General features: G+C 48.1%; 9 protein-coding genes across 9 annotated transcripts; 6 read left to right on the forward strand and 3 right to left on the reverse strand.

Annotated features, from left to right (window-relative positions):
* Window positions 1-164: 164 nt before the first annotated feature.
* On the forward strand, window positions 165-1,288 carry PEX2_004200 (putative LaeA-like methyltransferase; the record flags this gene model as incomplete). The annotated part of the gene is made up of 4 exons (XM_016737698.1): window positions 165-223; window positions 315-416; window positions 507-772; window positions 864-1,288. The coding sequence occupies 4 exons, from the start codon at window positions 165-167 to the stop codon at window positions 1,286-1,288; spliced, it is 852 nt and encodes a 283-aa protein (XP_016598754.1).
* Window positions 1,289-1,578: 290 nt separating this feature from the next.
* Window positions 1,579-3,378, forward strand: PEX2_004210 (MDR family MFS transporter; the record flags this gene model as incomplete). Its single annotated transcript, XM_016737699.1, has 4 exons — window positions 1,579-1,659; window positions 1,716-2,053; window positions 2,134-2,593; window positions 2,644-3,378. 4 exons carry the CDS (start codon window positions 1,579-1,581, stop codon window positions 3,376-3,378), a joined length of 1,614 nt encoding a protein of 537 aa, XP_016598755.1.
* Window positions 3,379-4,232: 854 nt separating this feature from the next.
* PEX2_004220 (ankyrin repeat domain-containing protein) lies at window positions 4,233-7,988 on the forward strand (the record flags this gene model as incomplete). The annotated part of the gene is made up of 5 exons (XM_016737700.1): window positions 4,233-4,817; window positions 4,870-5,476; window positions 5,551-6,151; window positions 6,205-6,375; window positions 6,533-7,988. 5 exons carry the CDS (start codon window positions 4,233-4,235, stop codon window positions 7,986-7,988), a joined length of 3,420 nt encoding a protein of 1,139 aa, XP_016598756.1.
* Window positions 7,989-9,231: 1,243 nt separating this feature from the next.
* PEX2_004230 (beta-glucosidase) lies at window positions 9,232-11,953 on the reverse strand (the record flags this gene model as incomplete). The annotated part of the gene is made up of 4 exons (XM_016737701.1): window positions 9,232-10,812; window positions 10,865-11,116; window positions 11,173-11,529; window positions 11,570-11,953. The coding sequence occupies 4 exons, from the start codon at window positions 11,951-11,953 to the stop codon at window positions 9,232-9,234; spliced, it is 2,574 nt and encodes an 857-aa protein (XP_016598757.1).
* Window positions 11,954-12,847: 894 nt separating this feature from the next.
* On the reverse strand, window positions 12,848-13,775 carry PEX2_004240 (peroxiredoxin; the record flags this gene model as incomplete). The annotated part of the gene is made up of 4 exons (XM_016737702.1): window positions 12,848-13,276; window positions 13,342-13,419; window positions 13,471-13,574; window positions 13,628-13,775. 4 exons carry the CDS (start codon window positions 13,773-13,775, stop codon window positions 12,848-12,850), a joined length of 759 nt encoding a protein of 252 aa, XP_016598758.1.
* A 1,091-nt stretch (window positions 13,776-14,866) lies between these two features.
* PEX2_004250 (glycosyltransferase family 32 protein) lies at window positions 14,867-15,703 on the forward strand (the record flags this gene model as incomplete). Its single annotated transcript, XM_016737703.1, has 1 exon — window positions 14,867-15,703. The coding sequence occupies one exon, from the start codon at window positions 14,867-14,869 to the stop codon at window positions 15,701-15,703; it is 837 nt and encodes a 278-aa protein (XP_016598759.1).
* A 1,338-nt stretch (window positions 15,704-17,041) lies between these two features.
* PEX2_004260 (Mandelate racemase/muconate lactonizing enzyme) lies at window positions 17,042-17,877 on the forward strand (the record flags this gene model as incomplete). Its single annotated transcript, XM_016737704.1, has 2 exons — window positions 17,042-17,301; window positions 17,367-17,877. The coding sequence occupies 2 exons, from the start codon at window positions 17,042-17,044 to the stop codon at window positions 17,875-17,877; spliced, it is 771 nt and encodes a 256-aa protein (XP_016598760.1).
* Window positions 17,878-18,680: 803 nt separating this feature from the next.
* On the forward strand, window positions 18,681-22,950 carry PEX2_004270 (putative DUF21 and CBS domain protein (Mam3); the record flags this gene model as incomplete). Its single annotated transcript, XM_016737705.1, has 5 exons — window positions 18,681-18,820; window positions 18,899-19,047; window positions 19,112-20,371; window positions 20,573-20,901; window positions 20,971-22,950. 5 exons carry the CDS (start codon window positions 18,681-18,683, stop codon window positions 22,948-22,950), a joined length of 3,858 nt encoding a protein of 1,285 aa, XP_016598761.1.
* An 855-nt stretch (window positions 22,951-23,805) lies between these two features.
* On the reverse strand, window positions 23,806-25,340 carry PEX2_004280 (putative C2H2 finger domain protein; the record flags this gene model as incomplete). The annotated part of the gene is made up of 3 exons (XM_016737706.1): window positions 23,806-23,823; window positions 23,877-25,065; window positions 25,141-25,340. 3 exons carry the CDS (start codon window positions 25,338-25,340, stop codon window positions 23,806-23,808), a joined length of 1,407 nt encoding a protein of 468 aa, XP_016598762.1.
* Between the last annotated feature and the right edge of the window lie 76 nt (window positions 25,341-25,416).

Here is a 25,416-nt window from a genome sequence, read left to right on the forward strand (position 1 = left end):
TACATATGTACATATGTGTAGAGATATAAGAAGAAGGTGCTGGTCAACGTTGATTCCCACTAAAGGCCTATTTGTGTTTGCATTTTCCTATCCTCAAAATGAATTCTCTTCCGTTTCAGAAATTTCTCTCCAGTCTGTCCAGGCTCTTTAAGAGCTTGGTCAATATGGGGAGTATGTCTCATCCAGTCTATCTGTTGGATCGAAACGAGGAGGAGACTAAACGGTATGTGTTTACTCTTCCTATTGGACTTTTTCAGACCATTTCACTATGTCATATCCCCCGTTTTGGCTGGTGCTGATATTCTTATACATAGTCTCAATGACCAGCATCGCTTTCTCGTCGATCTCTCGAGCCTCATTCATCCGTCTATTCCAAGAGACCTTACTGCAATCGCTGATTTAGGCACTGGCACAGGGTATGTTGATCCCCCTTCTTTTCAACAATAAGCAAAAGAAATTCGAAGCAAACAACAAACCATTATCCCACAGAAGCTAACTCACCACAGCATCTGGCTCCAAGATGTCGCCAACCTCCTTCCCAATAAGTCAGTGTACCTCCACGGCTTCGACATCTCCTCAACCCAATACCCACGACGCCACGAGATCCCACGGCCTGACCAAAAGCCCATCCTCCTGACTGTCCACAACGCACTTCGCCCATTCCCAGCAGAGCACCTTGGCCGATACGACCTCGTACACATCCGACTCCTAACAGCAGGCTTGAAACAAGCTGATTACATAACTGTGCTTGCAAACGCGCGGGCTTTACTCAGTATGCTTTCCTGTCTCTCCCTTTCTCTTCCATCTTCTCTCACAAAAGGAATATACACCCTCAAACTTGAACCCCCAACTAACAACCACAGAACCAAATGGATGGATCCAATGGGAGGAAGTCGACCACACAGCCTTCTGTACAGACGCGGTACCAGAGCCAGCAGCTATAACCCGACTGCGGGAATGCGTAATCGAAGCTATGCTGAAACTAGGCCTGTGGCCGTTCGCTCCACAGCGTGTCTATGACGAGATCAATGCAGACGGATTCACTGACGTCGTCCGTGAGACTTACACTACTGTTGGGAAGGAGCATCTACGTCCTATTGCGCAGAAATGGGTTGCGGGTGTGATGCGTGCGCTGGTGCCGCCTTCTATGCTTGCTATCGGTCAGGCTGAGGATATCAAGCAGGCACGTGGGATTACTGAGAAGTTAGTTGGCGAGTTTGAGGCTCATTGTGAGTCTGCGACGGCGCTGGTTAACTTTGGGGTTACAGTTGGTCGGAGGGTGAATTAATATTTCGGAGAAGTCTGAGTTGGAGGGTTTGTGGACATGATTTTACTGGGAGGCTTTTTTTAACAAATTTGCAGTGCTCACAATCTTTGAAATGAAACTACGATTCATTGAAAATCCTTTGTAATATAAACTAGGCATGTAGCACTTGATGTCTCATTCAAGATCTATTGTCTATATATATATTAGTACCAAATAAGCCCCAGTGCCCCACAAAATTAATCCGGGGAGAAAATATTTTCGAATCTTCAACTTCAAAAATCAGACCCTTCAAAACTCCAGATCTACCAGCAATGGCAGAATCAATGGAAATTCAAGATGCCCCCAGAGAGCGAAGCAAAGTCCAAGTTACTGCAATTATGATAGCGCTTTCAGTAAGACCTATGGACACTGAACTAAAACTGCATATCCGCCTACTAATTCCCACTAGTTATCGATGTTTATCGCCGCACTTGATCAAACGATCATGGCAACAGCGATCCCAACAATCGCAGCGTATTTCCACTCTTCTGCTGGATATACGTGGATTGGCGGAGCTTATCTGCTTAGCTCCGCCGCCAGCGCATGTATCTGGGCCAAGCTTTCTGATATCTGGGGACGGAAACCGATCTTGCTTTTGGCTGTTGGGTGGTTTTTCCTTAGCTCCATTCTTTGTGCTGCTTCTACGAGCATGGAGATGTTGATTGCCGGTCGAGCGCTGCAGGGTGTTGCTGGTGGTGGTTTGCTCCAGCTCGTTACGATTATCATTTCGGATTTGTTCAGTGTTAGGTAAGATACTTTGATTATCTACAGCCTGATTTGGGCTGTATATGCTTGCCATGCAGGGTTCTTACTAACTGTTGCCACAGACATCGCAGTCTATACCTCGGCCTGATGGAGGTCATGTGGGCTTTTGCTGGTGGTGTTGGACCATTGCTTGGCGGTGCATTCAGCCAGTACGTCACTTGGAGATGGACTTACTGGATCAATCTCCCGATCTCCGGGGTGACCTTTGTGCTCCTTTTCTTTTTCTTGGATGTGCATAACCCCCAGACGAAAATCATGGATGGTGTCCGCGCCATTGACTGGTTCGGCAGTCTCTCAGTTCTAGGTCTTACTCTCATGCTGCTGCTGGGATTGGACTTTGGTGGTGAGACATTTGCCTGGAAATCACCGCAGGTCATCTGTCTGATTGTCTTTGGATCGCTATGTTCTTTGCTGTTCGTCTACAGCGAGAAGAAATTAGCCAAGTATCCCTTGATGCCTATGGATATCTTTACTCGATTCTCTAACATTGCCACCTTATTGGTAGCCTTTGCGCATGGTTTCGTTAGTATCTTCATTCCATTGGTCATCTTCAACCACTAACAAACCTATAGGTCTTCATCGCTGGGGAATACTATATCCCGCTCTACCTACAATCCGTACACGGCTCCTCACCAATGGGCTCCGGTGTCCTTATTCTTCCACTAGTAGTGATGGAAGCATTCTCCGGCATGTTCACTGGCGCGATCATTCACCGCACAGGCCGATACCTCGAGCTCATCTGGATCGGCCTAGTACTAATGACTATCGGAAATGGACTATACATCAACCTAGGCGTGGGATCCTCCGTCGGTAAGATAGTCGGATACCAGATCCTCAGCGGTCTCGGCGCCGGATTCCTCTTCCAAACACCCATCATCGCTATCCAGGCCATGGTCTCCCAGGAAGACACTGCGACCGCGACGGCAACAATCGGGTTCATTCGCAACATGGCAACCGCGGCTTCCATTGTGATCGGCGGCGTCGTCTTCCAGAATAGTATGGGCCAGAAACAGTCCAGCTTGTTGGCTTCTGGTATGTCGCCTAGCATGGCGGCTCAGATGTCTGGGGATTCGGCGGCTGCGAGTATCGAGTCGATTAAATTCATTACCGACCCCGAGCAGTTGCTTGCTGTTAGGGAGGCTTTTGCTTGGAGCTTGAGGAATATGTGGATTCTTTATACGTGCATGTCGGCTGTTGGGGTCTTCTTTTCGGCTTTTATTCTTAAGGCCAAATTGACTAAGGAGCATGTTGAGACTAAGACGGGATTGAATGTTGAGAAGACGCCGGTTGTTGAGGAGAATGTATGATAGAAATTAAGGTGTATAGCAATGTATGGTACGGTCAATAATATTTATACAACAAAACCCGGTTATAACGAACCAAAACTGGTGCACCAATTAATCCCCCATAGTAATAAGAAATTCCCTCCTTACTACGAAGTTCGTTAATTCACTATTCTTCCCATACAAAATTCGTTATATCGAAGTTTTACCACCTGATTTTAACCCACTTTAACCAATTAAAATAAGGGATTGATATAACCACCACCCCACCCCCCCTGCTTGAAACGTCATCTATCATAGTGGTTATGTGAACAGCTTCAGAAAACTAGCCCGCGGCAGTATCATGTGCCTGCTTCCTTGCCCTATAGCTAGGAGTGGCGTAAGGCATTCGATTGCTCTGCAGATTACTGAGGGGATACTATAATAACTTGTACAGCCAGTGAAAAATGCTAGCCAAGAAGCGCCTTTCCTAAATTAGTTTAAATGAATGTGTGACTAGTAATTTGGGGGTGTGCAAATAATATGTATGTTATACATAGCACATGTGTGAGAGGTTTCGACCGGTACGGAGTAGAACTGGCACAATTGAAAGACGGTATAAAAAAGTGCCCATCACCGTAATTTGGTCTTGTTTCGTTCTCTAGAATGGAATGTCTCAAGGTGATTAGATCTTCTGATCCACCTTTTAGCCCCCTAACAACAAGTACAGTGGGACCTCCGAAGTAACTACTCCGTATTGGGCGGAATTTTGTGCCTATGTGAAGGTAGCCGCCCAATACTTCGGAGGTCCCCCACATTGTAGACTCCCCTGTGCGAAACCACTTCTTGTTTAGTTGCAATTCTAAAATCACTCAATACAAACATTCACAGCTTTCACCATGGTCTGGCATGAGTTAAAAAAAAAGACCAAGAGAAAATTTCACCGAAACGCGGCGACCAGATCAACTGAAATTCCAAGCACCCAGGCGTCCCTACCCCTCATCCAGCCTGCAACCTCTTCCACAACTACAAATTCACCCAATCTCGATACGACATCGGAAACATCTAAAAGCGATCCAGTGGTTGAGATCGTGGGACCGGCCTCAAACTCTCGGCCTAATAGCACAGATGCCTACATGACCCCCCCCCCCCCCCCCCCCCCCCCCCCCCCCCCCCCCCCCCCCCCCCCCCNGCTTTCACCAAAGGAACAGCAGCAACTTGACGCCTTTAGAACACAAGGACAGCTCACATTCAGTGAGGATGCTCAGAAATCTTATATCAAAGACCTCATCGACATTACCATAGGAAAGCAGAAAGAATGGGAGGATCGTCGATGGGTTCTCAAATTTGATGGCCACACAATCGTCCCAAGGGAATATATGGAGGACATAGTGAACTGCCTTACGCTTGCTGGTGATATTGGTGTCAACTTCTTACCTCAACCCGCAGATGTTGTTTGGCCTGTGATCAAGGGTGCCATGCAGGTACGCTACCTCCTTCTCCCACTAGTCACTAGTCACTGGCTCACTCTTCAAGGCTCCCATCACCGCAGAAGCTGAAATTGGGGCCACCCTTACGGTCACCGATCTACTGGTTCGATATATTAGCTGTGGAAACGCATACGAGAAAAATTATCTTCCTAAAGCTACGGATCAGCTTAAAGAGAGACTTAAGTCAGCTTTGGAGGATATGTATGTTGCGTGTTTGAAGCTCATATGTGTTACTCTGAAGCAACTACAGCGTCATACGGCTTCACGAGTGGCCCAGGCCTTTTGGAATCCTCAGGAAGTCCAATCACAAGTCTCGGAATTGGAGCAGTTCTATTCTACACTACTCGGGGTTACTCAAAATTGTCAGAGTGAGATAGTCGACCAGATCGACGACCGCATCCTTGATTTTGTCAAGAATTTCAACAACTTTGAATCCTTCGTCGCAAACAACTTTCACATGATTTTGGAGCGACTGGACGAGCAGAGAATAACCGAAATGCTTGATTGGATCTCACCCACGAAGGAGCGAGATCGACACGACCCTACCAACACAGATCGCTTGCTTGATACTTGCGAATGGCTATTGCAAAATTCCACCTTTAAGGAATGGGATATGAGCGAGGGGAAAGCGACTCTTTGGCTCCAGGGGTCCCGTAAGTTTCGTATCTTTTATATGACTGAGAAGGATCATTGCTACGATGGACAAGTAAGAAGCTAATATCAATAGTTGGAACTGGGAAAACATACCTGACATCTAAAATCATCGATCACCTCCTCAAAACGACGCTTCCCTGGGAGGGCCTTGCGTACTACTACTGTAAGCGAACTGAGGGACACCGTGATGAGAAGCCAGATGATGTTATTCGAAGCCTATTTCGTCAACTAGCAGCTCCAGACCAGAACTCGAAGATCAGCAAGGATGTTCAAAGTCTGTTCCTTCAGATGAAGAACAAGACATCTTCTCCAGACATCAACATCTGCAAAGAGCAACTTGTCAAGTTGGTCAATGAATATAGTCGAACCACCATTGTTCTAGACGCTCTTGATGAATGTGATAAACGTACAAGAAAGGTACTATTCGACTTCATTGACCGTCTTCAGTCCTGTTCCGAAAAGCCGATAAGAGTATTTTTCTCTGCTCGTCCAGACCCGGACATCAAGAAGCGCTTTGGCGACCATTCCACTATCCAAACTCGAACCACTGATGTCAATGGTGATATCAGACTATTGATTGAAGAAAAGGTCAAGGATATCCAATGCTGGAATGATATGTCAGAAGAAAATCAAATGGAAACCGTTGACAAACTTTTAGAAAAGGGTGCCGGGATGTAAGCGCCTTAGGCCATTGTATAAGCATGAAGAAGGACTGACGATAACATAGGTTTCAACTCGTGAATCTCCAAATCCCTTATCTCATAGACTGCGGCTTGAAACAAGACGTTTTCGCTCAACTTGAGAAGATACCAGAGGACCTCACAAAAGCCTACGAAGAAATCTATGACAGATTATCTCAGAAAAGGTTCCAAAAACGGCTTGTGGACCGTGCATTTATGTGGGCAATGTGCTCATACGAACCTCTCACCACGGATCTTATTTTGGCAGCAATTCGTTTTGATGGGGGGGGAAGAGGAGCCGCAAGAAAGAATTACTAAGGATACCTTACTGGGCCTCTGCAGCAATTTGCTTGTCTGTGATACACATCAGGACAGTGATAGTTGGGGATTCCCACATGCTTCTGTTATAGATTTCATCGAAGAAAAGTTATGGGACGTACATACGGCCCATTGCCATGCTGCCAAAGTTTGTCTCCGATTTCTTATGCGTGTGTATGGAAAATCGATGAGCGATATACCCACAACTCACAATAACGCCAATGAGATTGTATCGACTCGAAGTCAAGATCAAGACATCCTTCAAAAGAATCACCCATTCCATCGCTATTGCCGACATCATTGGGTACGCCATGTCCAGTATCAAGAATTCAATCTACCGAATGAGGAGGGGGAATTTGATATGGAGCTAAGATCCCTACTCCATCGGTTTCTGGGCTCTCCCACCCAAGGTGGGCCAGCCTATCAGGAGTGGTATCAAGACATAGTCAATGATGACAGGGAGTTTTGTCCATTGAACTCGATCTTCCGGTTCGAAATACAACACCAAGACCTCTCACCGCCCATCCTCCCAGTTCTTGCGATGTCACGTCTCTCATTTGATGGCATTCTTTCCGACTGGTGGGATAGCTACGAGATATCTTTATCACACATAAATGATCGAAATGAAGCCCCTCTCATCCTTGCTGCCAAAGCTGGCTGCTTTTCGATATGTGAAAGGCTTATTAGGAAAGGGGCGTCTGTGAACCAATGTGCCAATGGATTTAGTGCTCTTTCAGCTGCAGCACAGGGCGGTAATATGAATACGGCCAAACTTCTTATCGAGCATGGAGCCTCGGTAGATCTGCTTATTCAGGGGTATTTGGGAAGTGCTCTTGCAGCTGCAGCATGTGACGGTAATATTAAGATGGCCAAACTTCTTATCGAGCATGGAGCCTCGGTGGATCTGCTTCTTCAGGGGTACTTTGAAAGTGCTCTTGCAGCTGCAGTATGGTACGGTGGAAATATAATAGCCCAGTTTCTTCTCGATCATGGAGCCTCAGTGGATCTGCTTCTTCAAGGGAAGTATGGAAGTGCTCTTGCAGCTGCGGCATATGGCGGTGAAGATAAGATAGTCCAGCTTCTTCTCGATCATGGAGCCTCTATTGATCTTCCTGTCCAAAGTGGTTTCTATGGGAGCAGTCTTGCGGCGGCAGCCGCAAAAGGAAACGCTTTGGTGGTCAAGTATTTTATTAGCCAATGCAACGCCAACGTGAATCTGACTTTGACCACGGGAAGATATGGAACTGCTTTAAACGCAGCCTCCTATTGGGGTCAAATCGATTGTGTCAAGATTCTGCTCCAAGCTGGAGCCATTGTGGATCGTTCCCTGACTCCTCAAGGCTTCAGTGATGCTTTTCTGGCCTCTGAAGCGGTTGTTGTCACAAACGATTCATATAGATTCCCAGAGTCGCGATGCTGGGGAGATCGAACTGAGCGCGAAATGGCTGATGATAAACAGGAGGTAACGAGGATTTTGAAGGAGAGCGTATCCTCAAAAGCCATTAGTGAGTAGTGCGCAAGAGAATCAAGAGACCGTCTCTGCGATGAATAAATCATCTGTACTTATCAAAGAGAAGAAAGATCTTTAGTCGCATTGCTGGGTGATTGCATGGGCGCTAAACGTTTGAAGTATGATTTTTTTTACCTAATTCTGAATTTATCTTGCACCGATAGAACAAGAAGGTTGTTTCACATGACCAAGCTGATCAAATTCAGGATCAACCGCGGGGTACAGAGTAGGTGATGAAATGAAAATGGCATCCAGATACGAGCAATTGGGGATGTAGTCATTCATAGATGAGTTTCCGATGAAAACGTCAGATCAAAAGCTATTTTTGACGAATAGCCCTTGGTACAATGCTATAGTGACCTGAGTTGAATAATAACTTATTGAGCATAAGAATCCATTCTCCGATCTTTCTATCTTATAACCAGTTCCCGAAGAGTTGGGATATATTAACGTGTCCCTACGCCCGGGAATCTTAGTGCATTCGGCAATATTACTGATACTTTCCTCGTAGCGGGCCGTATTACTCGTATAAACCTAGAAACCCTACATAGGGGCTAGGTGGTAGATAACCTGGTATGCATCAAAGAGCTGTCTGGTACGATTGGGGCCCTACCCACAGCTATGCACAGGATGTAGGTTAATCCTACAGCCATTAACAGTTCTTCTAGGCTAGTCTTAGTATTGAACTTCGACCACGGCGGATAATAATGGCTGTAGGGGTTCCTATGTGCGGAACGCGCCCCTTCATATGTTCTATCCCCAGTATGGTCTAGGTTTCTCGTGATTTTTTGAAGCTTTCCACGAGAGTCGCGTTATCCTTGCTGGAGTGACACAAAATTGTAACCTACATGGTCTCTAGATGTCTACATATTGAAGTATTGGGCGGCATTTCGGTACCTTCACATACCGCCTGTTGTGAAGAGACACAAAATTCCGCCCAATACTTCAGAGGAACAGTCATTGTATTTACTACGGAGTATATGATTAATAATTGTATGCCAAGAGCTACCTACCTAGTACCTACTAGGTAATATTCGTATTAGGTTTATACACTATGCCAACAGTATTTCACATTCACAAAACTCAGGAGTCAGCTAGCTGAAGACTTGGAAGCAGGAAAAACCAGTATTATTCGCATAATGTATGTGCAACGCATAACAATATATTAAAAATCGAGTCAAACAAACAAGAAGCCAATATAGACAAGTAAACAAGTGAGCAGTCATCGCAAAGCATCAATATTCCCTTATTGAATCGAACACTTTCCTCCGACTACACAAAGAACAGGCAGATCAGCAACACTATTTCCAACCCAGATCTTAATGCCCTGTCCATTGACGGGAGCCTTCCAATCCTGCACCACAACATCCCAAACACTAACATCCTTGCGAGTAAGGTGCAGCGTAACCGTCTGACTCTGACCAGGTGCAAGCTCCTTTGTCTTCTCAAACTGTCGGAGCTGCAAGGCCGGCGTGTCCAGTCCCAGACTAGATGGAAGCTCAACATATAGCTGAGCAACAGCCTTTCCAGTTCGTTTACCCGTATTCTGGACCTCCAACTGGACCGAAAATACAGTCTCGAAGAGAGCGGGATTTCCGCCCTCGCCACCCCCAGCCCGGGGGACTGCGTGCGGCTCGGTACTGTAGCCGTCCGGGTAAGAGTACTTCTTCGTCGCAGTGATCAGCTGCGGGTTGAGCAGGTAGGGGTAGATGTAGCGCCAGATGCGGGTGAAGCTGGTAGAGGACCAGGCAACCTCCGATGCGTCAGGAATGCTGGTGTTGTAAGAGGGGGTCAGCGGCTTGGTGGGTCGTGCAGCTGGGTAGGCCGAGTCTAGCAAAGTTCCTGTTGACAGCGAAGGCTGGGAGAAGTTGAAGGTGGTGTAGGAGAGACCGTGGCCAAAGGCATACCGAGGTGTGATATTGGCCTTGATAAAATGGCGATAGTCGATGTATAGCCCCTCGGTGTAGGTGTCCTGGATCTGGCCGAATGGCTGACTGATCAAGTCCACACTATCCGGGTAATTGTCTTCACTGCGGGGAATGGTGTATGGCATGTGACCGCTTGGGCTGTAGTCACCAAACAGGATATCGGTAAGGGAGTTTCCGGCTTCTTGTCCGGGAAGATGTGCTACAACCACTGCTTTCACAGACTTGAGTTCAATCCACTCTTCCATCAGGATGGGACCGACGGTGTGGATAATCACGACTACATTGGAAAACTTCTCTGCTGCTGCTTTGACAAGATCGTCGCCATTGTGCCAAGCATTGAGTCCAGCTATGGTTCGATCTCCAGGGTTTCCTTCGACTGTAATATAGTTCTCGCCTGAATCTGCACTGATGAAAACAAGAGCGATATCGTTGTCATTGGCAGTAACGTCCGAGGGGAATTTGTCGGTGATGTGGAACTCAGCATTCTTAGTGATATTAGAGATTGCCTCTTGGGGTGTAATTAGGTAGGGTAGCCTGGCTGTGCCACTGCCCCAGCCCATGGTCAAAACGCCTTTGTTGCATCCTTGGTCGACGCAGGAGTTGAGACCGTCTGGATTTCCACCTGCATCTGTGCCGAATATCTTGAGAGAATCATTGCTATGCAGAGGAAGAATGTCCATGTCGTTCTTCAACAAAGTGATTGCTTCCCGTGCAACAGCTCTCGCGGTGATGTTGTGGTCACCCTTCACATCGACAAACTGGTTAACAATACCAGATGGAGAAATTAGAGCTCCGGGGTAGATCAGGCCCTCCTTGTCCTGGGTGTTGGTCGAAAAGTTTGGTAAGGGATAGTTCTCATCCTGTTTGTATTTATACCAAGTAGCAACGATACGTTGAACCTAGACCGATATATTAGACATGAGGAAAATCAAAATATACTGGACCACATACCATATCGTTGAGACGGTCGACGGGAACACTGCCGTTCAAAACTGAACGCGACAGCTCAGAGCCCCAGTATGAATCTCCAAACAACGGAACTGCTCCATCACCAGGCATGGCCATATCCAAGCCAGCTATGGCGGACGCAACGCCAGAGTAGTGGCCCAGCCAATCCGTCATCACAAATCCTTGGAAACCAAGTTCATCCTTCAGAATGCCATTGATCAACTTGCTGTTCTGGGAGCATGACGAGCTATTGACCTATTAGGTGTCAGCAAAATACAAATACCTCAGAACATGGATTTGAAGAGACTCACATCGGAATAAGCTGTCATCAAGGATCCCACACCCGCGCGAACACCCTCGGCGAAAGGCCAGAGGTACAGCTCATGCAGCGTGCGATCATCAATGTTAGATGAATAGCCCTTGGTAACAACACTGCTCATGCGGTGCATTTCCTGCTCATTACCAATGAAATGCTTGATAGCCGCGATAGCGCCGGTACTCTGCATACCCTTCACAGTCTGAGCACCACCAAAGGCCTGCAGAGTGGGATCAGCACCGAAGCCTTCCCAGTTCCGTCCACCGCGTGGCTTGCGTCCAAGTGCTCCCACAGATGGTCCGAGGAGCACGTTGACTCCCTTGCCGCGAGCTTCTTCGCCGAGCCCAACACCCTCGCTCATACATGAGGTCTTTATTAAATGTTGCGCCAACCGTGATACCAGGCGGAAAGGCAGTGTTGTGGTCCGAGTTGCGAATTCCCAGAGGGCTGTCTTGGAGGCACAGGTTGGGAATACCTAGGCGAGGCACGCTCCCTGTTTGCCCTACGCAGGGTCCCATGAAGAAGCCCGTGCCTGTTGTTAGATTAACTTTCTCAGCCAGCGTCATATTGCTGACGAGATGATGTGCCTTGGAGTAGGCTTCACTCCAGTCGGGAATCCATCCTCCCGGAGGCGTGGGGTAGTATGGAGGTGATTCATAGCCTTCTGCTGCTCTCGCGTGCAGGGCTGTAGTAGAGTCAGATTCGTCTGGTACTGGGGAAGCCAGGAGAAGTGGGGTCAAAAGAGAGACTAGAGCTAGATGTGCCCAAGGAGCCATGGTGATGGATTCGCGAAAAAAAAAAGGAAAAAAAAGAAAAAAAAGGAAGGTATATGAGAAAAGATTGTATATGGGCCAGTCAAAAGAATGAGTGCATTATGTTCCGCAGAATCGAACCTGCAAGATTTCAATCTAACAGGATCCCTGGGGAGCTATAACATATAAGGAAACTACAGACTACTTGCTAGGAACAGGGAAAGAGCAACGCCCGCGTGCACATCTCGGGGAAATGTATATTCACGGGATGATCCTTGCTGGATTCGACGAGGATCGTCGTGAGATCCTGTTAACATCGCACTTGGCAGTGCAGTGAATACCGTGAAGCCTTGTCACCTTTTCACAATTGTTCAAGGATCGACTCCTGGCTAGTCTACTAGTGACTTCACCTGCATAGCCGAGGCCTGTCGGACAGGAAACCGCAATTCTGATAGGCTGTGCATATGGATTCGGAGCATAACAGAGGTACCTATTCCGTACTCCATACTCTGTACTAGTACTACGGAGTACGGAGTAGTATTTTCTAAATAATTAGCCCCCGGATTACCCTCCCTAAAAGAGACAAGTGTCAGGGGTTTCAATAGTTAAATATGCAACCCAGCACGTGCCCCCTTTTCTCGACTCACAGAGTTCATTTCGTTGGTACGTACGGAGTACAACTTAGTTCAAGATATCACCAGAAGTTATAAATGGAAAAGTAGTTTGCACATCGCCCATTCAAGCCATTTTCACTGCCTATGTTCTAGCCACAACAGGGGGAAATTTATCTAAAAGACATATAAAAAGACTCCCGAAGGACGTGACAGGGCCGCATAAGCGGCCGACTTTTATTACTGTAAATAGAACATCCGTTTGATCGGCATTGAAATGGCGTTTGCTCAATTTCACCCGTCATCTTTAGATCTTGGTATAGCGCAGGTAAGGCTTGACCTCGCGAACTTCACCAAACTTTTTCTTGGCATCGGCAGTGCTGACAGAGGGAGGCACGATGACATCATCGCCAACGTTCCAGTCAATCGGGGTAGTTACACCTTTCTTGTCACCGGTCTGCAAGGAGTCGATGACCCGCAGGACCTCAGCGGAGTTTCGGCCCGTGGAGGCGGGGTACATCATGGTCAGGCGGATCTTCTTGCTCGGGTCGATGATAAACACGGAGCGAATAGTAAACGCGATTTCCTTCTGTCCGAGGCTATCCTGGTCGATCATATCGTAGAGGAAGGCAACTTTGCGGTCGGCATCGGCGATGATTGGGAATTGGACTTGTGTGGAGCCGACTTCGTTAATGTCCTTGATCCACTGATCGTGGGAACCGAGCTCGTTGGCACTCTGGAGAGAAAGGGGGTATCAGCTAAGTCTATACAAAGTAGGTGTTGTAAATGACGGGGACTCACCAATCCGATCATTTTGACCCCGCGTGCGTCGAACTCATTTTGAAGCCGGGCGAAGGCGCCCAACTCAGTTGTACACACCTAATTAAATGTTAATCCAGTGTCTTCATAGAGTATGTTGGTGAGCGATACGGGGGTGAAGTCGGCAGGGTGTGAAAAGAGGATGGTCCAATTATCACCGATGAACTCGTGGAAGTCAATCTCGCCCTGGGTGGTCAGTGCCTTGAAGTTTGGGGCTATCTTATGTTAGCATGGTGTCTTGGCAAATGGAATCCTCTCAAAACGGTACCAATTGAGCCCAGGCGCAGACGCGGCTGTTCCATCTTGGCTGAGATGAAGCGGCGGAAAGCGGGCGCACGAGGCACCTGTGCAGACCACGAGGGCCGTGGAGCAGCTCTGAATGCACGGAACATCTGAGGACCAATTCTGGAAGCCATGATTGTGAAGAGTGAAAGGTCAAAGCTCCTAGATCTCAAAGTTGACTCGGGACTTTAGAGATCCTGGGGCCGTGAACCCTTGAACCCTTGAACCCGTGGACGTCATCGAATCTGACTAAGCGACCACTTTGCCAGTACCAGATGGCCTCAGGCCCTAACTTGTACATGCACAGGTGTTTATATGCGATCGACAATGCTTTTGTCACTTGAATTTAATCTATGTTTCATCCTTCTCGTATCGAATCTAAACGTGGCGTGCTTTGTACTATTCTCTTCAAGATGTTGCATTTGTGTCACTCGTGAACGCAAACTGCAGGGATTGTGAACTCGGCAGATTTATGCAGCCAAGAAAAATTCTATTAAGGTCCAGACTTATATCCCATTTATAGAACACCTTGATCCCATACAATTGGAGAAATGAGATGTGCTGTGTATCTGAGACATTCCAAGGTGGGAAATTAGACACTATCCACGGGTTGAACTGAATTCTATAATTGGACCAATGAGAGGTCCAATCTGAGACCCTTAATATCGACACTCGGTCCATGTCCACAATGCTGTTAGCCAATGCCCAGTTTAGGAATAATTTTTAGAAAACTCAATAGCATCAATGCTTTCTAAAACCGTGCATTTCACTTGGAAAAAAAAGGATAGATTGAGGTACAAAGTAGAAGTCTTGCTATAACCATGCACCTATACTCCGTACTAATCTACTTGAACTCCCAATACAAAACTTCAGAAAATGAAAGCCAAGCTTTTGTGGGCCCTAGATGGGCCCTGAATGGATCCTGCTCAAGAGATAGACACTTTTCCCTCATAAACCGGAGGCGGATCCCTTTTTGAAAGTGTTATTTTCGTTCGTATTCCTCCCAAGAGGTTCCCTCACATTCAAGATGGGACGGTTTCACTATCTACTCGGTTTGCTGCTATTATTCATATGTTCATTTATCTGGATTGCATCGAACCTGGCAAAACAACCACCAAGCATTGTTCTTACTCATGGATCGTGCGTCTGCAGCGAAGAAAATGTTACCGTCGCTTCAGATGCCAGTATCATACCCTCAAATCTACCGAAACTTCCCCTTAAAGATATGAAACCAATACCAGAGCCCAAGATACCAAGCTACCTCCCAATCGCAAACTCTCATGGTCACCATGCACAGTCATCAATCCCATTCAAACTCTGGCAAAAGGCCGGTTCAAAGAAAATCAATGACGCCCGCCAGAGAGACATCCATAGTTGGCTAGATGTGAACCCACGTCTACGACACGAGATATTCACAGACGACAGTGCAGATGAGTACGTTCGTGAGCATTTTGCCGACTACCCAGACGTCCTTGACCACTATCTCTCTCTTCCGGTGCCAATCCTAAAAGCGGATCTCCTTCGTCTATTGATCTTACATGTTGACGGAGGAATTTGGAGCGATCTTGACGTGACATGCCACAAACCAATTTCTACCTGGATTCCGGAACAATACCAGAACAGAACAAATGTTGTTGTCGGTTTGGAGTTCGACGGGTCCCAGTTCGCGAGTTGGACGATCATGGCAAAACCCAAGACAAGCCATATCGTAGCGACCATCAAATATGTCGTCGATAAACTGAAAGCGACTGCTGCACAGCACCATGTGACCACCGCCGGACTTAACATGACGATGATCACCGATGTGGTAGATCTCACGGGCCCACAGGCGATGACTGTTGCCATATTGCAGAACCTGCAAAAGGAAATGGGCGTTCCTGTCGGCCGAGCGAATATAACCAATATCAAAGAACCCATCCTATTTCAGGACGTGCTCGTGCTGCCTAATGCGGCTTTTGCCTCTAGACAGGGTGGCTACCCGACGGATAGAGGGCCATATCTTGTTGAACACCATTACGCTGGCTCTTGGAAGAATGTCAATGGTGGCGAGACAAAATCGTGATATACTCGGAACCTTTTGTATTGGTATGCACCGCATAAAACATATGTGACACGATGGACATAGAAGCATAAAAGATAATCTAATTATTGCATTCAGCGTTTAATTGACTCCCAAGGAAGTGAGTATTGCTAGGATGATAATTACATGTAAATTCCTGTCAACTATGGCTTTCTAATCTTGCGGTCAAACCTGGGTTACGAGAGGGATGAACCGAATCATGAGATCCCTGATTCTATATGGTGCCGCCGCAACTTTGTGTCTAGTCCGCTATTTGGGTATTCGACGGGCCAAACTGTAAACCGTCAATGGAAAGCCCACAGCCCGGTAAATTTGAATCAATAGCCATCTCAGCCCGGTTAGACGTATACATTGGGATGCTCTGAAATTAGTGTGGCAAGGAATATATGGTTCAATTCTCTTACGTCGTTCAGTACTATATAGCAGAGTTTTTCTCACCTAGGTTGCGCAATTCGTGTTCTGTATAACCTGGAACGTCAATTTCAACTTCAAGGCAAGGCAGCCCTTGCAGAAGCTGGCTAACCAAATCCTCAAATTGAACTTATTGTAGCTCCTGTGTATGCCTTATCATGTTGAACCTCCGTCCAAGCTGCATGATACTTTCTGACTTTCGTATGACTGAATGCTAGAGGTCCATATCAACCCAACACTAAAGCAGGCATAGGGGTGGTGGGGATTTGGTTGCGCAACTAAGAGAATCGTCAAACCACTGTGGCCAAAATCACTTTTGAGCGTGATTATATGTATGCCAAACAAGACTAGTGAGCCACTTATGCGGCCTTCTAACGTCTTTTTAGCTGGTATTTTTAGCTGGTTGTTCTAGAGGAATCTTCCGATATATGTGAAGGAGGTAAAAACAGCACTTTTCTGTATATAACCTGTGATTAATGCAGTTGCTTGTAGCGCTATTTGTGAGGTCTTTTTGGTCATCTTTTTAGATGCCTTTTTATAGACATTTTCCCCTTCCGCAGTTTCATACATAAACGACAGAAGAAGGCGGAGAAAGGCTCAATTAGTGAAATGGACCTTTCTATATATGGCCAAGGTTACTTGCTTGTAGCGCTATGCGATAGAAGCATGTGGTTGTATGGAGAAGAAGAGTTTGAAGAGACCTATGTTGTTTGTTGGCTTTTCTTCGAGGTTTTTAATGTTGCTTTCTACCTGTTTACCTTTTGTTCATTCATTCCTATCAATTTCATGTCACTTACGGCTCTATCCCAACTTTCTTTCATTCTTCTTGTTTCCCTTTAAACACCAAAACCCAGAGCTAGACACTCTCTCCACAGATATCACGCCTTTCCGCCAGTCCAAAAATCCGCGATGAGAATCATATCGGTCAACCCGTACGTCATACGTGGGGCTCACCCCTCCAGCAGCACTCAAGATCCCAACTGGGGATATAGCTGCCTGGTGCGCATTGAAACCGACACGGGCCTTGTTGGGTGGGGTGAGGGAACCACCGATCTGGGTTGGGGGGCGCCAAAACTTCTCGAGAGGATCAACACAATGTTCGCCCCAACCCTGATTGGACGTGACCCCACTGAGCCGATGGCCATATGGAAGACCTACAAACCCTCTCGGTTTCTAACTACGGACGTGAACTATGAACCTCCGATGAACAACAGACATCCATCGGTGCAATCAGCGCAATCGATATTGCGCTGTGGGACATTACCGGAAACGCCAAAGGCCAGCCCATCTGCAAGTTACTAAGCAGTGCCATTCGATCCCATATCAAGTTCTGTGTGGAAGTCTCGCTTGATGACCTTTGGGTGCAACAGTTTTCCTCTGACTCCCCATGGCAGCTAGCCTCTGCTACAATACCAGAGGCACAGTCATTGCTTGATTTGGGCTTCGACACTTTCCAGGTCAAAATTGAGGGCCGACCTGAAAGCAATATGCAAGTTGTCCGGGCGACTCGCGAGGCATTTGGCCGACACGCAAGCATTGTCGTCGAAAACTACAATCTAAATGCACCAGGAAAGGAGTTAGTTTGGGCAATGTCGTCTGCAAGAATCTCTCTTTTCGTCGAAGCTTTTAAGCCACACTCCAAAGACAACCTGAGGCCCTCGGTGCCGGTGGCTTGGGGCGAAAATGAATGGGACGGGAAGAAGCTCTGCGAGGGAATGGCTGGAGGCGGTGTTGACATCCTTTGACCAAACATCATTATTTGCGGGGGTTTCACTGCTTTACTTCGGATTATGATCATTGCCAAATCCCATGATGTTCTGGTTATGCCATCGTGCAGCTCGCTACACGGCTCCGGGATTGCTCTTGCGGCTATAATCCAGGCCTCTGCTGCGGTTCCATGGCGCCGAATGAATGCCGAGCAAGAGACCAGCCCCAGAGATCCCATGATCAAGCTTTCACCCGATACGTTGAACATTCGGAACCAGTTCCTTGTGCAGAAGATTGGTGGCTCGGGTGGATATCTAGGTGTGCCCGAAAGGCCGGGCTTGGGAACGATAGTTGACGAACAAGTCTTAAGCAGAGTAACAATTATTTGAATGAAGGGACTACTTTTTCAATCAAACTGGCCCCGGTTTAGTGGTACCTAGACAAGGCATAAATTTGACAATCGATTTTGTGACGTCAGGCCGAAGTTCCGTCGATTCCAAGGTTCATTCATGTATGTACCCCACGCGGGCCGCAAAGCTTAATTTATTGAATCTGCAACTCCACAATAATGCACAACTTTGGAATGTAGACAATATGTATGCTATTGTATCACAAGAACATTGATTGATATTATGCTAATTTTCTATTTGGAGGGGGATGTCTGAAGGCTGCCTTGGGTGGGTAGGGGACTGTTTGAAGGGTAGTTGTTCAGGAAGGAAGGAACGCGTAGGACTCTTTAAAAGGTCAACATTGATCTTGTTTTCTCTCTTTTCTCTCTTCTTTGTTCTCTCCTCTCATATTCGTCAAAACGTCTGAATTGTTTTTTTTTTCTTCAACCACAATGCCTGGCGTCAATTCGTTCGTGTTTTTTGTGCTTCTTGCGGCCATGGCCGCATATTGGCACCGTGACCTCTTCCAACTCGTTGGAAGTATCGTTGTTGTTTTCACCGTGTCGGTGGCGGGGGCTTGCTGTTTCAGCGGGTAAGTTTAGGACATTTCATCCCTCATATGTCCCCTCTGTATGGCCAACCTATGGGTCATGTCTCATGACACCAAAAGAGTTGCCAAAGATGCCTTGCCCAAAAACCCATCCAAATACCCCTCCAAATACCCATCCAAGTACCCTTCCAAATACCCATCCAAGTACCCTTCCAAATACCCATCCAAATACTATTCCAAATACCCTTCCAGATACCCTTCCAGATACAGTATGGAGACTAACATTGAGTAGTCCCCGTTTCTGTTTGTTTCGCCTGCTGCAATCAGTGGCAGCGTTGGCCTGCGAGCCAACACACGACAACCACCACGCCGAGGCCACCGAGGCCGAGGCCGAGAAGAAGAGATTGAGAGCTCAGGTGGGGCTTTTGGAGCAGCAGCTCCGTGGCACGGAGGCACGAGTTCGTGATTCCGAGGTAGCCCGGGAGATCGAAAAGAAACGCCACGAAAAGGAGGTCCGTCACCTGGACGCTCGACTGGCGACTATCTCCCGGGGTATCAAGGAATCCCTGCTTGCGAAGGATCGGGTCATCGTCGAGTGTCGCCAGTGGCGGCGCAAGTTCGAGGACCTGGAAGACCTACAGCAGCAGGCCCTGGAAAATCCCGTTCGCGAGATGAAGGGACGTCCTCGTTGGGTCCCGGCCAAGAAAAACGGAGTTGGGAAGGGGGGACGTGGTCGGCCGGCAAAAACATTCACTGCCATTGCGCAGGTGGCGATCGTCAATGCGGCGTGGGAGTCGAAGCTGGTCAAGTTCGAGAACGAGGCCCGAGACTATGTGACTCGCACCGACGACCAGCTTCGGTCTCTTCACGACGCCGCCACCGCGCTCAGCAATGAGAACGCATACCTCAAGCAGCAAGTCCAGGCGACCCCCGACATCCCCCACGAGCTGGCCCAGCAGCAAGTGAGGGATGCGGTGAGAAGCACAATGCTGTACGCTGACCAGCAGCATGAGGAGCGTGTCGATTTGCTGAAGCAGACTTTTAGCAAGGAGCTGATGGCAGCCAAGGTCGACTACGAGGGGAAATTGGCGGAGGCAACAACGGAAATCAATGCAAAGGAGACCGCGTTCGCTCAGCAGCGTGAGGCAGCCGAGAAAGTAGCTACGGCTACTGCCCAGGAGATTGATTCTCTGAAGCGCGAGCTGGGCGAGCTGCGAGCCTCCAATGCTCAGATTGCCGGTGACCTACGGGTCAAGGAAGCAGAAACTGCCAAGCTTGACGAGGGGCTACAGAAAGAAGCTGCTAAGGTCCTCAAGCTTGGGCAGGAGAACGACGGCCATAAACAGGCCGGCAAGAGGATGCAACGGGATTATGAAAAGTTGCAGTCTGCGAATGCAACTCTTGTGGGGGAAAAGCAGGACCTGGAACAACAGCTAGAAGACCAGGATGCCGCATGCCACGATCTCGCGGAAGACGCTGAGAAGTGGCGTCGGAAGTCTAAGGGCTGGAAGGCCAAGACGCACGAGCTTGGCCAAGAACTGGCCACCATTCAGACGGCAGACCTCAACCAGGCGATTGGAGGCATGGGGTTTGGTGCTGAATAAGCACCCGTCCCGGCCTCCCGACTCCTAATCGCCATCCTGTCGCCTGGTTGATCACTCTGTCGTCTCCTTCCAGCCCTTCCTCGGTCTTCTGGCTGTTCCCAGGCCCTCTTCCCCCTCGTTCCTTCCTTGTTGTCCTCATCTAACCCCCACCCCCCCTTTAATCTGCCCAATTCCCACCTGCTCAATCTAGTTAATCATTTCCTCCCCCCGCCGCTCCGCTCATCGAAACAAGAGCATGGGCCATCAGTCACCCATGCTCTAATGAATTCTTTGCAAAACCGTTCATTTGCCGCTCAGCCATTAGTGCTGAGCCTGGCCAAGCTTCTCCTCATCGCCGTCTCGCAACTTCCTTTTACCACTGCTGCGCCCATATTCTCGCCTCTCTTTCTATCATCCCGCGACACAGAACCACCAAAGGAACCGAGCGATCCGAGTTTATGGCTTTACTTGGGATTTTCAGCTGCTCTTGTGTTGAGCGGTGGAGCATTTGCGGGTCTTACAATTGCATTGATGGGACAGGTTAGCTCTTTCCAACGCGGCTAAAAATCCCCCGATGAACCAGGCTGACATCCTGATTGCTTTGTACAGGATGAAGTTTATCTCCAAGTCATCAAGTCATCCGGCGAAGGGCACGAAAGGAAAAATGCTACTAGCGTTCTCAATCTCTTGAACCACGGAAAACATTGGGTTCTTGTCACACTCCTCCTCAGCAATGTGATCACAAATGAAACCTTACCCATCGTCCTCGACCGAACACTCGGTGGTGGTTGGCCGGCAGTACTAGGAAGTACTGCTCTGATTGTTATCTTCGGCGAAATTGTTCCACAATCCATTTGCGTTCGTTATGGTCTTCCCATTGGTGCCTGGATGGCACCTTGCGTCTTGGTCTTGATGTACATCATGTCCCCAGTTGCCTGGCCAATCGCAAAATTGCTGGACAGGCTGCTTGGAGAGGACCATGGTACCATCTACAAAAAGGCTGGATTAAAAACTCTCGTCACTCTCCACAAAACCTTGGGTGAAGCCGGAGAGCAACTGAACTCCGATGAAGTGACCATTATCAGTGCAGTTCTTGACCTCAAAGAGAAGTCGGTAGGCAGCATCATGACACCAATGGACGATGTCTTCACCATGTCTGCCGACACTGTCTTAGATGAGCGCACGATGGACCACATTCTTTCCCAAGGATATTCCCGCATTCCTATCCACGCCCCTGAAAACCCGATGAATTTTGTTGGTATGCTCCTTGTCAAAATGCTCATTACATACGACCCGGAAGATTGCAAACGGGTCCGCGAGTTTGCTTTGGCCACGCTTCCTGAAACACGTCCTGAAACCAGCTGTCTGGATATTGTGAATTTCTTCCAAGAGGGCAAGTCCCATATGGTTCTGGTCTCTGAATATCCTAGTGAGGATCGTGGCGCTCTTGGAGTTGTCACCCTGGAAGATGTCATTGAAGAACTGATCGGAGAAGAAATCATTGACGAATCTGACGTCTTTATCGATGTCCACAAAGCCATCCGACGAATGACACCTGCACCTAAGTCTCGTGTTGCTAAAGGCAAGATCGTCGAGGAGCCTCCTTTGAACGCCTCTGTTGTCACCGATGGCGACTTGATTGACGTAGATTCCACACAACCTGATTCCACGCAACCTTCATCTCTTCCCAAGCCTTCAGACTTGATTCGACGCCGCAGTTCTGTGGAAGCACCCCTTCCCCGCTTTCAACTTCGCAAAACAAATACAAATACCGACATCAATCCAGACTCAGCAAATGAATGGGTCACACAAGTCGGCACCACAGATGAGATTCGAGAACATCTAAAACACCTTGGTCCCTCCAACCTGGCCAGCAGGCCGCGCCAAACCCGTTACCATGCCGTCAAGATAAAGCGCAACAGTACTTCTCCATCCCGCTCCGCACAAACCGACTTTGAGTCTGGACAAAGTAACTCCGACTCCCAAAAGCTTATCCCTTCTTCTACCGGATATCAAGGTGGCATAGGCGCGGGCTTGCTCAACTCCGCTGGAACAGACGCTAAAGATGGTGCGCATGCTCTCAAAATTGGCTACGGCACCATGGCTTCGCAGGACAGTGTGAGCAAAGGCACCGGTGCTCAGCAATACAAAGACCTTCCCCAAGTCTCCATTCCCGAGGCTGTTCGTGAGGAACACGAAGACCAACCGCGTTCTGGGTCGACGCGCGCGGCTAGTAGTGACAAAGGCAGTGTTGAATCGTCTGGTACACCAGGCTTTGTTTATCACCACCGCGGACCGGCGCGTAGTGGAAGCATCACAGAACAGGTCGTGGATGTCAATGGTATTCGCAAAGTTGTCCTCCATGCAAATTGCACGAGTTCTTCAGAAGGTGAATCACACCCATCAGGCCATCATCGCCATCGCGACCACCACCATACCGACGGTTCAGTCCTTGATACCGATGACGCAAAATCTGAAAACCCCGACAGTGGCCACGCAAAATCAAAAAAGAAGCGCCGCCGAAAGAAGCATGGCAAAGCTTCAAAGTCTGATGGCGGTCCCTCAGAGGACCAGCCGTTACTTCGATAACCCGTTATTCCAATGAGCCGTTACTCCAATAAACCATTACTCTGATGACCCGGTAGTTAGTTCAATGGAACATATTCCAGTACCACAATTATGCCCGTATATCCATGAGATGTAGAAGTGCCCCGGGGTTCCAAGGGTATTTTCATTGCTTCGTAGCCGTATGTGCCAGCTGAGAAGCAAAAATTATCTTGTACCCCCCGGGAACTTGATATACCGTACGAATTCTTTAGGTGGAGATTTCAGTCACAGGTTTTTTTTACAGCCAACATTGGAAAGCATTGATTTATTTGAATGCAAGGTTGGTGGAGGGATCGATCCAAAATTGAGCCAACATGTAGCAGGCTACGTCTACAATTATAACATGCCCCACTAGGCAGATATTGAGCAGATTTGTTTTGATTTTGCTCAGACTACTTACATGAATGATATTTCCAAAAGACTCCCCCAGATAACATGAGATGACGACACAATGATGACAGCTGTAACAAAAGGTATATGCAACATGTAATCGCTATCCATAAAGACGTCCCTCCATAAAGTTGTCCAATGTTCGGTGAGGCCTCGTTAAAACCGACCGGGTTGAAAAACTCATTTGAGAAAATGGCCCGGCTCGGAAAGAGTACCTCACTTGGTTGTTTCGTTGCTGAATCGAAGGGCTTATAGAAGCCCGAAGGTTGCCAAAAGTCGAGCAGTCTCACGGCACGGGAGTAACAAGCGTGCAAGTTGAAGAACTGCGGTGGTTGTCGATGTATTGCGAGTATTGGCGAATGTTTCGGTGGTGACATCGAGAAGACGATGCCGTGATTGAAAACCGGTCGATTGATGTGATTTCCCGTTGGTGTTGTTGTGAAGCGATCATTGCAGCAGGGGATCCTAGATAGGAAGTTAGTTTTGAAAGATAAAAGAAGAGTACAGGTAGAACATACGCGGAAGTGCTTCTGGTGATTGTTGGCTCTTTGGACGCGGGCAACGTAACGGTTCTCTTGGCGGAGGGCCCGAGTTCTCTCACGGCGCTCGGAAGTGAGAGCAGCTTCCTTTTGTTCTTCGGTGACACCAATCATACCCATGCCGCCGTTGGCACGAGTGACAAGGGCACGGTGATGGCTGGGGCGGACACGGGGTGGTTCCTCCTCAATTTCTCCATTCGCAATGGCAAGCTGTCGGGCAGCTCGCTCAGCGGCTGTGGGGTATTTGTGAAGGTTTTGCCTGTAGTATTTGGCAAGCGAGCGATGACCGACACTCTTTCCAGATGGAAGGTGGAGCTCATAGTCTGCCTCGTAGGCACCTGATGCATTTCGATATGAGTCAAGATCGTCCTCGTCGACGGAGGATGCGGAACTGTCGGTTTCCCAACCTTGGTCCTCTCCATCTCCGTTCACCTTAACGCCACCGCTCTCGCCAGTGGACTCGTCTTCATCCTCGGAGTAGGTGCTCCGGAAATCGTAGTATTGGCCGATTTCAACTTGCTCTTCTTCGGACTCAAAGGCAATCATGCAGTGGCTCTTGTCGCGCATGTGGGTTTGAATGGCTTGTGCGTCGTTCTTGATGGCATGACAGTACAGGCATTCGAAGTTTTCGGTGATTTTGCGGTAGAGGTAGTTCACGAGGCCATCAAGATCAGCCAAATATTTTTGCTCGGGGATGAACATGCCGTGGTCGATGCGCATGTGGTCCACGTTGGTGCGAATATCAGTTGAATCGGTTTTGCAGAAAAGACAGCGAGACGGCGAGAATTCGTCCTTTTTGACATCAGATTCCATATCCTCGTCTTCTTCTTCATCAATGGTAGCAGTCTTGAGGTCCTCGGTGACCTTGCTGACGTCATTGTCGGACTTGGTCACAGGTTCGCCGAGAGAGAAAGCGGAACTCTGGACGGAGGCAGCATCACCATCCTTACGTAGGCTGGCCGCACGTTGCTTGTGCTTCGAGCTGTTGAGATGATTTTGGTACGAGTTCTCGCTGTAGAATGCCTTGTTGCAAGTGTGGCAAGTCTTTTCGTATGAAGCCTTTGCGGCGGCCTCGTTGGAGGTAGCTTTGGCGGCAAGAACTTTTTCGTTGAAAGTTTCGAGAGTGACAGGTGGCAGGGAAGCGATGCGACGCTTCATGTTGTATAGACTAGGGAAAATCAGCTTCTGAAGTCGGAAAAATGATATAAAAAAATGTTTGAGAGAAAAAGAATTCAAGACTTACTGCCAGTCTTTGCGCATGTGATCTCTCTGCGCATCGCTGCGTTGGAAGGCAACGAGACAGGTGTTGCAAGTGTATTGCAGCGAGGCTGCGTCTTGGTTGGTTGACGACATATCGGTGGTTTTTCGAGAGTCGTTGGTGGTTGAAAGGGAGGGTTTTCCCTGTGGATTGTGGGATGAATATTTGTTGTAGGCGGGGTACATATGAAGGCTCTGCCTTCGGTCGATTTCTATGATTTTTTGATGAACTGAATGCAGATTGATGATCAAAGTGGATGAA

The sequence above is a fragment of the Penicillium expansum genome, assembly GCF_000769745.1.
Source record: "Penicillium expansum strain MD-8 chromosome Unknown contig8, whole genome shotgun sequence".
Lineage (NCBI taxonomy): Eukaryota > Fungi > Ascomycota > Eurotiomycetes > Eurotiales > Aspergillaceae > Penicillium > Penicillium expansum.